The sequence below is a fragment of the Elephantulus edwardii genome, unplaced genomic scaffold, assembly GCF_000299155.1.
Source record: "Elephantulus edwardii isolate Elephantulus edwardi_28Jun2011 unplaced genomic scaffold, EleEdw1.0 scaffold00040, whole genome shotgun sequence".
Taxonomy (NCBI): Eukaryota; Metazoa; Chordata; class Mammalia; order Macroscelidea; family Macroscelididae; genus Elephantulus; species Elephantulus edwardii.
Genome location: NW_006399790.1, coordinates 9980072 through 9992626, shown reverse-complemented (window position 1 = coordinate 9992626; position 12555 = coordinate 9980072). Strand labels below are relative to the sequence as shown.

At 36.6% G+C, this 12555-nt stretch overlaps 1 protein-coding gene across 2 annotated transcripts in view; it reads right to left on the bottom strand.

Annotated features, from left to right (window-relative positions):
* Positions 1 to 631: 631 nt before the first annotated feature.
* The window catches only part of SMARCA1 (SWI/SNF related, matrix associated, actin dependent regulator of chromatin, subfamily a, member 1), an 87749-nt gene continuing 75825 nt past the window's right edge, over positions 632 to 12555 (bottom strand). For both annotated transcript variants that reach the window (XM_006885048.1, XM_006885049.1), the window contains 2 exons: positions 2453 to 2563; positions 632 to 1366 (listed from right to left, as the gene is read on the bottom strand). In XM_006885048.1, coding sequence (XP_006885110.1) covers positions 1295 to 1366; positions 2453 to 2563 — 183 coding nt within the window. In that variant the 3' untranslated portion in view covers positions 632 to 1294. The remainder of the gene's footprint in view (positions 1367 to 2452; positions 2564 to 12555) is intronic.

Sequence of the window (12555 nt, the reverse complement as noted above, 5' to 3'; positions counted from 1 at the left end):
ATCCCCTGACATCCCCGAAGGCAAAGGCAGTGATTTAAAATTTTCCCTGTATCTCTTACATTTGCCAGTCCTCTTACAGGTGCACAGGGCCATGTGACTAGTGTGGGACAGTAAAATACAAGTAGATGTGACATGTGTCACTTCTGAGCTGAGGCAGTTAAAAAGCCTACATGATATTCTCCAGACTCTATTTTTCTCTATTGTGACAACTGAAAAGGCCAGATATCCCAGATGGTAAAGTCAGCCTGGAGCCTTGAGTGACCTTATGGAGCAGATCCCCTCCTCCCCACATCCTGATGCCCTGCAGGGATATGTGGTGTAAGCAAGAAATAAACTTTCAGTGTATATAAACTCTGACACATGGAAATTGTTACCTGAGTATAACCACATTCCTAATGAATACAGTCTTCTTCAGCACACGCAGCACAACTTTCATACCCATAAACTAGTTACTAAGAAAGTCCTGTGTTTTACCCAGACTTCAGACTTCTTTGAACTAGTTCTATGGGACAGAAGATCACACATAAGTCAGGAAGCACAGTTTTAACATTCTACTAAACACAGAAGAGTGAGCAATGCAATTCTGCAAGCACAACTATTTTCCACTGCACAAAAAACAGGAAATAATTACATTTCTTATAGACATTTCTTTATTATATTTTCCCACTTGAATATTTAGAGAATAATTTAAATGTAATGCATACTGACAGCAAGCACAGTATCAAATATTAGTGTTTTTAATTTTTTTCTTTTCTCACCCTTTATTCTTTTAGGAAAAAATATTTAGATGACCTCAAAGAAACAATTATTATGTAAATCACAGTATGCAGGAACACATACAAGCCCATACTCAATCGAAAAGAAAGCAACAAAGAAGTGAAAAGTCTTTCTCCTCAAATCATTTTAATTCATTTTTCCACAGCCATATAAATTTAAAGTATGAAACAACAATAATACAGCTATAGAATCTAGGTTCTCTTTCAAAGCAGCGGCATATAAAACATAGAAAAGCTAAAACCTCAGCACAAGCTTCAAAAGAACAAGGACTGAGAGGATTTGGATGAAGACATGAAATGCACAAAATACAGTACACAAAAATACTAGAATGCATAAAATATAAAGCTACACATTTCAGGTAGAAAGCATTGTAAAATATATAAAATATGCAAGAAATCAAAACCAAAGAGATTTTTTTTTCCTCAGAGTACCATGAACACACAGGAACTGGAAAATAGCATTTGAAGATGGGAACCAGAAAAGAGCAGGTTCCTATTTAAAACTTTATTTCTAGGCTTTAGGATTTCACCTTCTTGACATCCTTCTTTCCAGAGCTCTCAGTAGCTGACTCTGCTTTTCTTTTCTGTGACTAAAATGGAAACAGATTTAATGTTCTGCTCCAATATGCACATTTTTAAATGGCCCAACAATGTTAAATCTAGGATGTAAATGCATTAAAAAATTTTTTTAACATGGATATTCATTTAAATATTATATTCACAGTTAATGTTATATATAGCTTAACAAACTATATAACCCAATGGAAAATAACCTTCAAAGATGGTTCTTTTTAAAAGACACAAAATACCCATCAAAAATAGTCATCAAGTGTCTTGTACATTTCTCATACACGGTACTATAAATGTTCTATTATCTTAATACTTAAAAGTTTTCTGGGCAAAGTTTTATCTATGAGTGTATTATTTTTTTTTAAAAAAACTCATGATAAAGTTTAACATCATTAGAGTATATTTCACACACTCCATGATGCATGTTTTGTTCACATTTTAACATCTCTGAAATCAAGATGCATCTTATAATCGATGACATCATTTTTCATAGCAGTACATAAAAACAATTCTGCCTTACAATGTAAAGGCATCTCAGATTTGGTGGAAAATGGTAGTTTATTTAACGGTGTTCAAATAATATGATCTATTAAAGTATAGTTTAAACTGTAGATACACAAGGCAACTTGGCTGGATTTAAAATCCAGCTCTCTTAATATTAACTAGTTAACTTATTAACAAATAGAACTTCACTGTCTGCTGGAAGTTCCTATTTGCACTCATGGGTCCACAAAGATCAGAAAACTTATATGATCAAATCAGAACTCCCAGTTTCAAACTCAGGCCCATCCCGCCCATCCCATCCACATAATATCTCTAGATTCATTTTGAAGGATTTCGCTTGCATTACACTTATATTTTAATTCAGAAGGAAATGTTTTGCAACACTGAGTCCTGTTACTAGGGAGTTCCCAGCCATATGTTCAACATGCAAATAAGAAACACATGGTTGTGTTCTTATTATTTTTCTGTCGAAAACAAATTAGCATTTCATAAAACCAGCTTTTATAATATATATCACTATGGCATTAAACATTATATAGGCATTTTAATTATGTAAAAAAATGAGATCTACCTAAAAGTTAGGAAAATGCTGAAAATTTTACCATTGGAGTTTTAGTTGCCCGTTTCTTCTTTTCAGCTCTTTCTCTTTCCTCAATTTCCATGTTTTCCTTCTCAATCAATGAAATCAGAGTATTGCAGCGCCTCTGGAACTCCTAAACCCAAGTAATAAAAAGGCCTAGTCATAATCTTTTAAAAATTATAATGGTTTTCTAAATTGCATCATAGAGTAATTAGAGCAAATTGTACTGATACAGGTTGTTGATAGGTTCCACCAAAAAGAAAAAGAAGAGGCATATGTCAATCTCAGTGATAAAGTGGTCAAACAAATGGTAATACGTTCTTACTATGGAATCCTCCTTAGCAAGGAAAAAAGAACGAAGCATGGATCTATGCAACAATATGGCTGAATCCCAAGGGAATTATGCTGAGTGAAGAGGAAAACGCAGTCACAGAATGGTTACCTATCATTTATATAATGTTGAAATAACAAAAATAAAAAGAGGAAAAGTCTATGACTGCCAAGGGGTTAGGGAAGAAAGAATGTGTAACCGACAGCAAGGCGTCTTGTAGTAGTGACAGCTATATAAACCGTGTTGCGTTTAGATGTTGTTGAGGAAGTTCCAACTCCTATGGATCCCATATACCACAGACAGATCTGGTTGCACACAATCCTTACAACTGTGGAATTCCACTGTTTCAATCGCTTATGGTCTTTGTCACTGACACTTTTACTAAGCATTATTATAACTGTTCCATCCTAGAGAGGGTTAAACCAGGCTGCTCCTTGGAGGCAAGGATTCTGGGGCTTCGTCTGACATACTTTGGACATGTTGTGAGGAGAGACAGGTCCTTGGAGAGGGACATCATGCTTGGTAGGGTGGAGGGGAAGACCCTCTATGAGGTGGATTGATTCGGTGACTGGGGTAATCGGGATGGGTGTGTCAGAGGCAGTGCGATTGGCACAGGATAGAGCAGGGTTTAGGGCTGTTGTACATAGGGTCGCTATGAGTTGCAAACGACTCGAGGGCACATAACAACAACAACAGCAACTGTTCCAGGGACTAATCCTTCCGGACAACATGTCCAAAGTATGCAGGACTTCTAACCATCCTCACTTCTAAAGAACATTTTAAGTATAATTATTAAAAGACAGGTTGGAGAGGCCTCTGGAAACTCTCTGAACTTTGCTAAATGTCGATAGTTGTAGAGGGGCTTCAGGCCTTTAGTTCATAGGGTTGCTAAGAGTCGTGCTTGACTTGAAGGCAATCAGCAACAACAACATGGTATATTTAATATTCTCTACCAATAACATAATTCCGAAATATCTATTCTTCTTTACTCATTGCCTGGCTTTTGTATGTGTATGAGGTGACTTTAAAAGAGATATGGCTTGGGGCAGATGCCCTTATTTCAAGGTGATGCCTTTGCATTTTAAAAGTCTTTTGTTGCAGATTTGCCCAATGAAATACGTTGTTGCTATCTTGACTGCTGCACTCCTGGGTGTGATTATGGATCCAAGAAATCAGTTTTCTCCACTTAATATGATGTTGCTTAATGGTTCAGTTCTAAAAATATCTGGGTTTTTGTGTGTGTTTTTTTTTCCTGGTGATGACCATAGTCAGTGGTGGTAATTGATAAGTGCTTCAAGTTCTCTTTCATCTTCATATAATCCAGCAAATAATTCTGATTCTTTCCTTAGCATAAAGATTGAATAAATACTGTGAAAGGATAAAACCTTGATGTACACCTTTTCCTGATGTTGAACTGTGCAGTATCCCCTTGTTATTTGTAAACCACTGCTTCTCATTATATGTACAGGGATCACACAAACACAATTAAGTGCTCTGGAATCCCCCTTCTTTGCAACGTTTAGCCACATTTTTGTTAGGATTCACATGGCTGAATGTCTCTGCATAGTCAATAAAATACAGGTGAACCTTTTTTTTTTTTTTAAAATCATCTCTACTTTAAGCCATGATCCATCAACATCAGTAATGATACTTGTTTTCACACATCCTCTCCTGAATTCAGCTCGAATTCCTAACAGCTCACTGTCAATATACTGCTACAATGTACTGTTGCAGTCATTTTTAAATTATCTTGAACGAAGTTCTACTTGCCTGTGATGTCATTGTTACAATGAGTTGATTACATCTCGATCTTATTCTGTGACATCCTCATCATCTGATACCATCACAATGTCTTCTCAAGCTGCCCTTTTATTTTCAGTTCTCTTGCTTCATAATTTCTTCCTTTTGCCTTAGTTTCTGTATGTTGAAGAGCAAGTTTGAGAGTCTCTTCTGACATCCATGGTGGTAATTTTCTTTCTTCCCTGCCTTTTTAATAACCCTTTCTTCATTGATGATGTCCTTGATGGCATTCCACAACTCATCTGGTCTTTGGTCGTTAGTATCCAATGTGTGAAATCTATTGTTGAGGTGGTCTGCTAAAGTCAGGCAGGATATACTCAAGCTTCTAATGCACTTGTTTCCATTTTCTTCAACTTAACTTGAACTTACATATGAACAATTGCTGGCCTTTTCCATAACTGCTTCTCTATTAGGTTTCTTTGTATTCTATCTACCAAGGTCCACCTGCAGAATGACCAATTTCTTGCTGACAATAGGTATTTCCATTAAGTAAATTATTGATCATGTAACATTCTAGCATATGATGTCCTACATATATTCTAACTACTACTGATCCTTCTTTCCAACGTCTGCATTCCTATCATCAGTAATTATCAATGCAATTCTATTGTATGTCTGATCAATTTCTGACTTCAGAAGTTGGTAAAAATTACTCACTTCTTCATCTTTGCCCATTAATGGCTGGTATGTAAGTTAGAATCATATTAACTGATCTTTCTCATGGGCATAAGGGTATTATCACTGACATGCAGCATTGCATTTTAAGATAGATCCTAAGCTGTTCCTTTCAATGATGGATATGGTGCCATTTCTCTTCAATTTGTCATTCCCAGCACAACAGATCATATGGTTGTCCAATTCAAAATGGCCAATACCAGCTCATTTCTGCTAATGCCTAGGATATCAATCTTTATGCACCCAATTTAATATTTGACAGCTTCCAATTCTCCGTGACTCATATTTCAAGCTTTACAAGTTCCAATTATCAATGGATATTTGCAGGTTGGGGGTTTTTTTTCCCTCATTTTGAGTCATCAGTAAATAAAGATCTCTACAGATTTTACTTCATCTATTTCATTAAGGACAACTCTGCTTTATGGAAGCAGCTCTTTCTCAGTCACATTCTGAGTTCCTTTCAACCTGGGGGCTCATCTTCTGGCCTTACGTTAGATACTATTCCAATGTCAATTCCCCCCGCCCCAGAAGTAGATTGGTAGGCCTTTTCTTTCAATCTGTCTTAGCCTGGAAATTATGGTGAAACCTGTCCATCACAGGTGGCTCTGCTTGTATTTGAAATACTGGATACATAGCTTCCGACTTATAGCAACATGTAGTAAAATAAACTGATGGATGAGTGGTGAACATATGATAAAATTTCACTGAACCACAAACAAATGAGTGCATGTACAACTGAGAAAATCTGAATAAAATCTGTATCAATATCAATCTCCTGGTACTGTTAGTGTACTATAGCTATGCAAGATGGTACCATTACAGAACACTGGGTGATAGGCACATGGGACCTCCCCTCAGACCTTCCTTTACAACATCTTGTGAATCTATAATTATTTCAGAATGAAAATGAACAAAAATCACATAAATTAAAAAATAGTGATAATTATACATTTTGGAAGTCCAATGTTCAAAAAAGTTATACAGATTTCTTTACTGTAGGACTTCTCTGAGCCTCTCAATTCCTGATGAGCACTAGGAACCAAATTGCCTAACCAACGGAACTCTCTTCTCACAGTACACCTTGGGGACCAGTGTTTCTGAGGAGCAATTCAGGAAACACTTTTGGTCTGCTAATTCAGGGCAAACAATACCTGGAAAGATTTTACATTAACCATACCATGACTTACATTTCACTGACAGCAAATCAAACCACCCAAGTTATAAACAGTTTCTACAAATGGATGGTAGGCATTAAACACACCACTCATTAACATGGAAACTCATACTATTAACTCTGTAAACTGTGTTATCTTTTTAAAGGTACATATTACTTTAATAGCAAAGGGTAAATGACAATACAAAACTATGTATCGTCCCTTTTCCTGTGTAAGCAAAAAGTCTGACAAAACACACAATCACTAAACATTCAAATGAAAATATAGATTCTTTGGCAATTAAGAATTCCAACCCCCACACCTATCTCCCAAAAAAGCAAAGTACAAAATAAGGAAAACTAAAACAACAAAAAAAACCAAGTGTACATTTTGTCCACTGTGTTCATTCCTGAAAAAGTAAAAATAACGTAAACATTTTCAAGTTCCAAACTAAACGGTCAAAGAAAAAAAATGTAAAGAAAGCAGTAGCATCTTCATCAAAAGATGATATTGCATGCATGCATCTATGTCTACAGTTGGCGATAAGACAGTAAAATGGGAACTTCCTTTCACTGATGAAGGAATAGAAAATTGATTGCCTTTCTAGAGAGCAGTTTTGGAATATCAATGAAATGTCTTAAAAGTGTTCATCCTCTTTGATCTACCAATTCCACTACCAGAAACTTACTGTAGTAAATTGATAAGAGATGTATACACAAGTTTACAAAAAAATAATGAAAGCAGTATTATTCTCAACAGGGAAATCTGGGAGGTAATGATATTTGGGGCTATTTGGGAGAGATACACAGGCACATTTTACTATATCCATATGTGTACACATAAAAGAATACTGAGTACAATATTAATAGTGTTTTCAAATCAAAACTAAACCTGTTGTTGTAAATCTGATTCTCACTCTTAGTAACTCTATGGGACATAAAAGAAAAGCCCTACAGGGTTTCCAAGGTTGTGATCACTGGCAGACTGGTACAATTTTCTCCTGCACAGTAGCTGGTAGGTTCAAATCACCAACCGTTTGGTTAGCCCCTGAGCTAACCTGCCAACCACTGTGCCATCAGGGCTCCTTTAAGCGTGGTGACCAGCAGCTTGCTCCTAGAACAAGGCCAATGGCAAGTTCTATTTTCTTTACACTGGTCTTTATTTCCCAGATTTGCTCTCAAGAAGCAGAAAATCAAGGGCGGTAAGGAGAAAAAAGATCACTCATTAATAAATCATTGCCTACCTGTTAAAAATAACCTTCCAAAACACCAGCACACTTGAGTTTCTTGTGCATCTTCAGTTACTCAAGGTTAGGTAATTTAGGAGGGGGTTGGGGGAAATCACACTGGAATTTTCCTTACATATCCAAACAACGGTGGTATCTTTAATATGCAGACCAAAATCTCCTCATAGTCGCATTCAATAACACACATACAAATTAAAGAGCATGTTATTCAATTTATCTATTATAGAAAGGGCTAAGTTGACCCTGATGAGATTTGATCGTTGTTTTCTAGGGAGACTAGAGAGAGTCTTTATGTGAAGCTAAGGTTTGAATCATTAAGCTATCCCCTCTGGCTATCATTATTCTCAATAAGTAATAGTTGCTAGTAACTGCAAATATCTTTCGACATATATGCATAGTTCATATGGGTGATTCGGGGGGGGAAGTAATTTTTTTTAAAGCCTCACATGCAAGGATATTTTGAAATGACTGTAGATTGTGTAAATTCTTAACCTTCATCCATTTTAACCTGTTACTAACAACTCCAGACACAGAAGAACGTGCTCACTCTCTAGAGAATGGCATCAAGGAATGGGCAAGTACGTATGCTCATAAGGGAACATCACTTACAGGTATCACCCATGTCTTGATTCACATTCTTAAAGCCTACAAAACCCAACAGATTGTGTCATAAACAAAACACTAACTAAAATCAGAAATTACGAGGAGAAAGGGCAGATTACAAATCAAACACCGACTCACTTTTTTTAATAACTAAGTGACTAATTCTGAAATGAGTAATTTGATGAGGTCAAGACCCCCTTCATTGTTCTGTATTTTCTCCTTTTGCATATTACCCATGATTCTTGAAGCTCTTTGCCTTCCTATTTTCCTGGGGTGTTAGGGAACAGTCTGTGGGGCCTCTAGATCCTGTTTCCAGAGTTCAGCGTTCTCCTGTCCTCTCTCACCACTCCCCCGCACTGGATTTAGGAATGAGGTCAGAGGGGAGAGAAACAGAAAAAGAGAAGAGATGCAAAACCATAAAACAATAAAGACAACAGGAAAATGGCAAATAGCACACTGTTCTGGAGTGTCATCAGGTAAACTCAACGTGAAAGCACATTATTTTCCCTAGATACTAAAACTCTATAAATATTCTGCTTTCCTAAGTCTGAATGACAGAGGTCTGCACCCATTTTGAGTGAAAGTTAAAAGCAGAGGAAAATAAAAAGCAAGGATGAGATAAGTAAAAACTCACTGGTTTTGCATCTGATTTTGGAGGTATAATTTTGGCAAAGCAAAATAAATGTTTCATCCCTTTGTTCTATGGTGTACACTCTATACTTTAATTCCATAAAGAATGTTTCTTAAATTCGTACCTTCAAAACTACCCAGTCCATGGTTTCCTAACAAGAAACGATGACATTCTCTATTAGACTCTCAGGGTCCAAGCACACTGGCAGCTGAGTGGGAGGTAATATTCAAAAACATCCTTTGTTTCCCATACACGGTTCAAATGTCCCAAGGCTTTTATTTAACTGCTGTTTACTGAAGTACTGTTACTTATAAAATATTATGTCACTTCCTCACAAGATAACGCTTAAGGACAAATAACTAAAATGGGCTCCTGTTAGTTCATTTACAGTATTTCAGATTGTTAGAACAGTCTACGGTCTTAAGTACTAGAGTCGCATAATGAAATACATGAAGTTTATAACTGGCTAATCAAACTTATGAATAAATAACACCTGTAGGGAAGACAGCCAAACAAAGTCTCTCATTGGAAAAGAGTAGATGGAAACAAAGAAAACAGACCTAGGCCTATTAGTATATTTCCTCACATTCAAATAAAATCAGATCCAATTCCAGGAGTCTATAGAGAGCTCTGGTGGCCTAGTGGTAAGAAGCTGCACTACAATCCCGAAGGCATGTGGTTCGAGGCCATCAGAAATCAGCAATCAAGAAACAAATGGAAATGTAAGGATTGTCAGCCTACTATACTGTTGAAGCTATAGACATTTGCCACTCATGTCTATCTGATGACATAACTCTATTACAACCTTCTAATCCCACTTTCTCTACAGGAAAATTTCTCCATAGAAAATTAGAATTAGAAGAGAAGAAATATTTTATAAACCACTGCCAGAGCATTTTATGAACCAGCATTTTGTTTTGTAGGTTGGTTCTTTTTTAAAAAATTTTATTTCATTATTTTTTGTGTGTACCGTCAAATGAGATCTGACTGGTACAGGAGGAGATTGTTCCTCCTTCTTCAGCAGAGCATCTGGTGGATTCGAACCGCGTACCTCTGAGATTGCAGTGCAGCTTCTTGCCACTAGGCCACCAGAGCTTGCCATGTTTTGTAGGTTTATGAAAGAAATTAAAAGATAAATCACATTAGAAAAATATGTCGTCAAGGACCTCTCCAGGGTGCTAAAGAGCAACACTATTAACCTCGAGACTGACTGCTGTCATTTCATTCATGATGCAACGCTCCACAGTATCTATGCTTGGTGTTATTACAAAGCTCTGGTGGCCTAATGGCAAGAAGCTGCTCTGCAATCCTAAACTGTCTATCACTGCTGTCAAATCAGAATTCGCTAACGGTTGACTATTCTTTCTGAGGCTGTTGGAGGCTGTAAATCACACAGGAAGAGACTGCCCATCTCTCTTCCATGGAGCTGCTGGTGAAGTCAGACCATCAGAGAGATGCCTCCTTTTGGGTATCAGCACAGCTCCCTACAAGACTACACATACAAAACAAACAAACAAAGAAATCATGAGCAGATTTCTCTCTTTATTAAATTCCCTAGTTGTGCATCACAAGCAACAAAGAGAAGTGTTAATCTATGAAACCAAGTTGCACATTTTTTAATTGGCTCTCATTTTTTTAAAGATTATCTATAAAGAAAATTCTTCTCTGATTGAATAGTTGTTTTCTAAAATATCCTCAGCTGAACTAATAACCTGATTAACATTTACTGCAAAACCATAACCTTCACAAAACAAAATGCAAGTTCATAAACTGCAATGCTAATGTTTTCTAAAATTTTTTTTTTCTCCTCCAATTCTAATGGGAAATGTCATCATCTTAATTTGAAGTTAGGCACAGTTTCATTAATAATAAAACTGTGACTTGGCAACAGTAATATCATGAATTTTTTATTACACTCTACACAACAGTGTGTGATTCTCTGCAATTTCATCTGAAAAAATACATTTAAACTACTACAAAAGACAGAGTAATTGTAATGACTCATTATTACTTTTTATTCAACTCTATAATGTATATGGCTAGAAGCAATGCATGCAGTTTCTTGAGCTGCCTGAGAGAGAAGATCCCTAGAGGTTAAAAGGTGAGAATATTTTCATTAACATTAATAGTCAAAGAAACACTGAAAGGCGGTAATTGCAAAAGATCTGCAGTAAATTATTATTTAAGGAAATCTTCTTTATTTCTGAGTTAATTTCTGGGGGGGGTGAGGGTGGATTTCCTCCCTTCAGGTACTTAAAAATGACCTATGTAGATACAGGAATGAGAGAACATTGGGTCCATTCCACATGTTCTTTCTAGTGAACTGACTCCTCTGCTGGGCTTTTTTGGGCCTCTCAGATTCTTCTCAGCCTTCCTAGTCAAGTTATTCTGTCACTAAATGAATAGATCCTATTACAACATCTATTCTTTAAAATGAATGACATGAAAATTAATGGTAAAAGGATTGGCAAGTATTAAATGAAAGGTACAATATATACATATATACAAAGTATTCTCAGTTCCTCTTAACGTCATTCAGAGAAGAACTGATGTTTCTGACTTGCTGTTGGCAAAGAGTACTGGACTGCCAAAAGTACCAAAAAATAAATAAAATAATAATCATCTGTCTTGAAGAAAGCACAACCAGAGTGTTCCAACTCAACATATTCCGGGCACGTTGTCAAGAGGCACCCAGTCCTTGAAAAAGACATCATGCTGGGAAAGGGAGAGGATCACAAAGACCCTCAACAAGACAGACTGACATAGAGACTGCAACAATGGGCTAAGCATGTCAGAGACCATGAAGAAAACACAGGATAGGGCAAAGTTCAAATATGTTGTTCACAGAGTCACATTAAGTTGTGGCCAACTCGAGGACACCTAAGAGCAGCATAGAGTCATGTGGTAAAAGTCCATTCCATTCTGATCAACTTCTTGATTATCCTAAGACTAAGACTCCATTATAAGCTAGTTTTCTGATAAGGAAATTGGTAAGGATATTCACATACCCTGGGCTTAAAAAGCTAACAGCTGATCCTACCCTTCCTACTTGTTTATGCAGCTCAATAGAGACTGATTACTTAAAGATCACACAAATTCTCAGAGAAAGAAATCACAATCTTTTTAACACAGAGAAATGGAACTGAAACTCATTTTCTTTTCTGTAGAGGCAGCATTTTTAGATGGAAAAGAACCTCAAAGAAATCTTGAACCTTTAGGTGAAATCTTTCAAAGCGAGTCATATTTAGAAGTAGAGGTTCATGCCTTGAAGCACGTTAAGACTGTTAGTGAATCAGAAGGCAAAAATTCAGCACTTTGAGATCTTTGAATAAAACATAAAACTGAGGTTTCACAGGGTTTTTTTCCTTCATAAGGATTTCACACTATTTATTAGGATTGCTATGGCTGTTATTAAGTTGTGGCTGATATTAAGAATAGTAAGTCTGGAACACTTAATTGCACTCATGTACTTGTTGTTGTTGCTACGTGCCATAGAAGCCGTTCTGGAAACAGAACAGGGGATACTGCATAGTTTAAAATCAGGAAAGGTCTGTTTCAAGGTTGTGTCCTTTCACTTTATCTGAGAAAGTCTGCACTCAGGGACCTCTCCAAATCATTGAGCAATGATGTTTGTGGTTTACTGAAGTGTGCCTTATTCAGGTCATGGTCTTTTCAGTCATTTCGT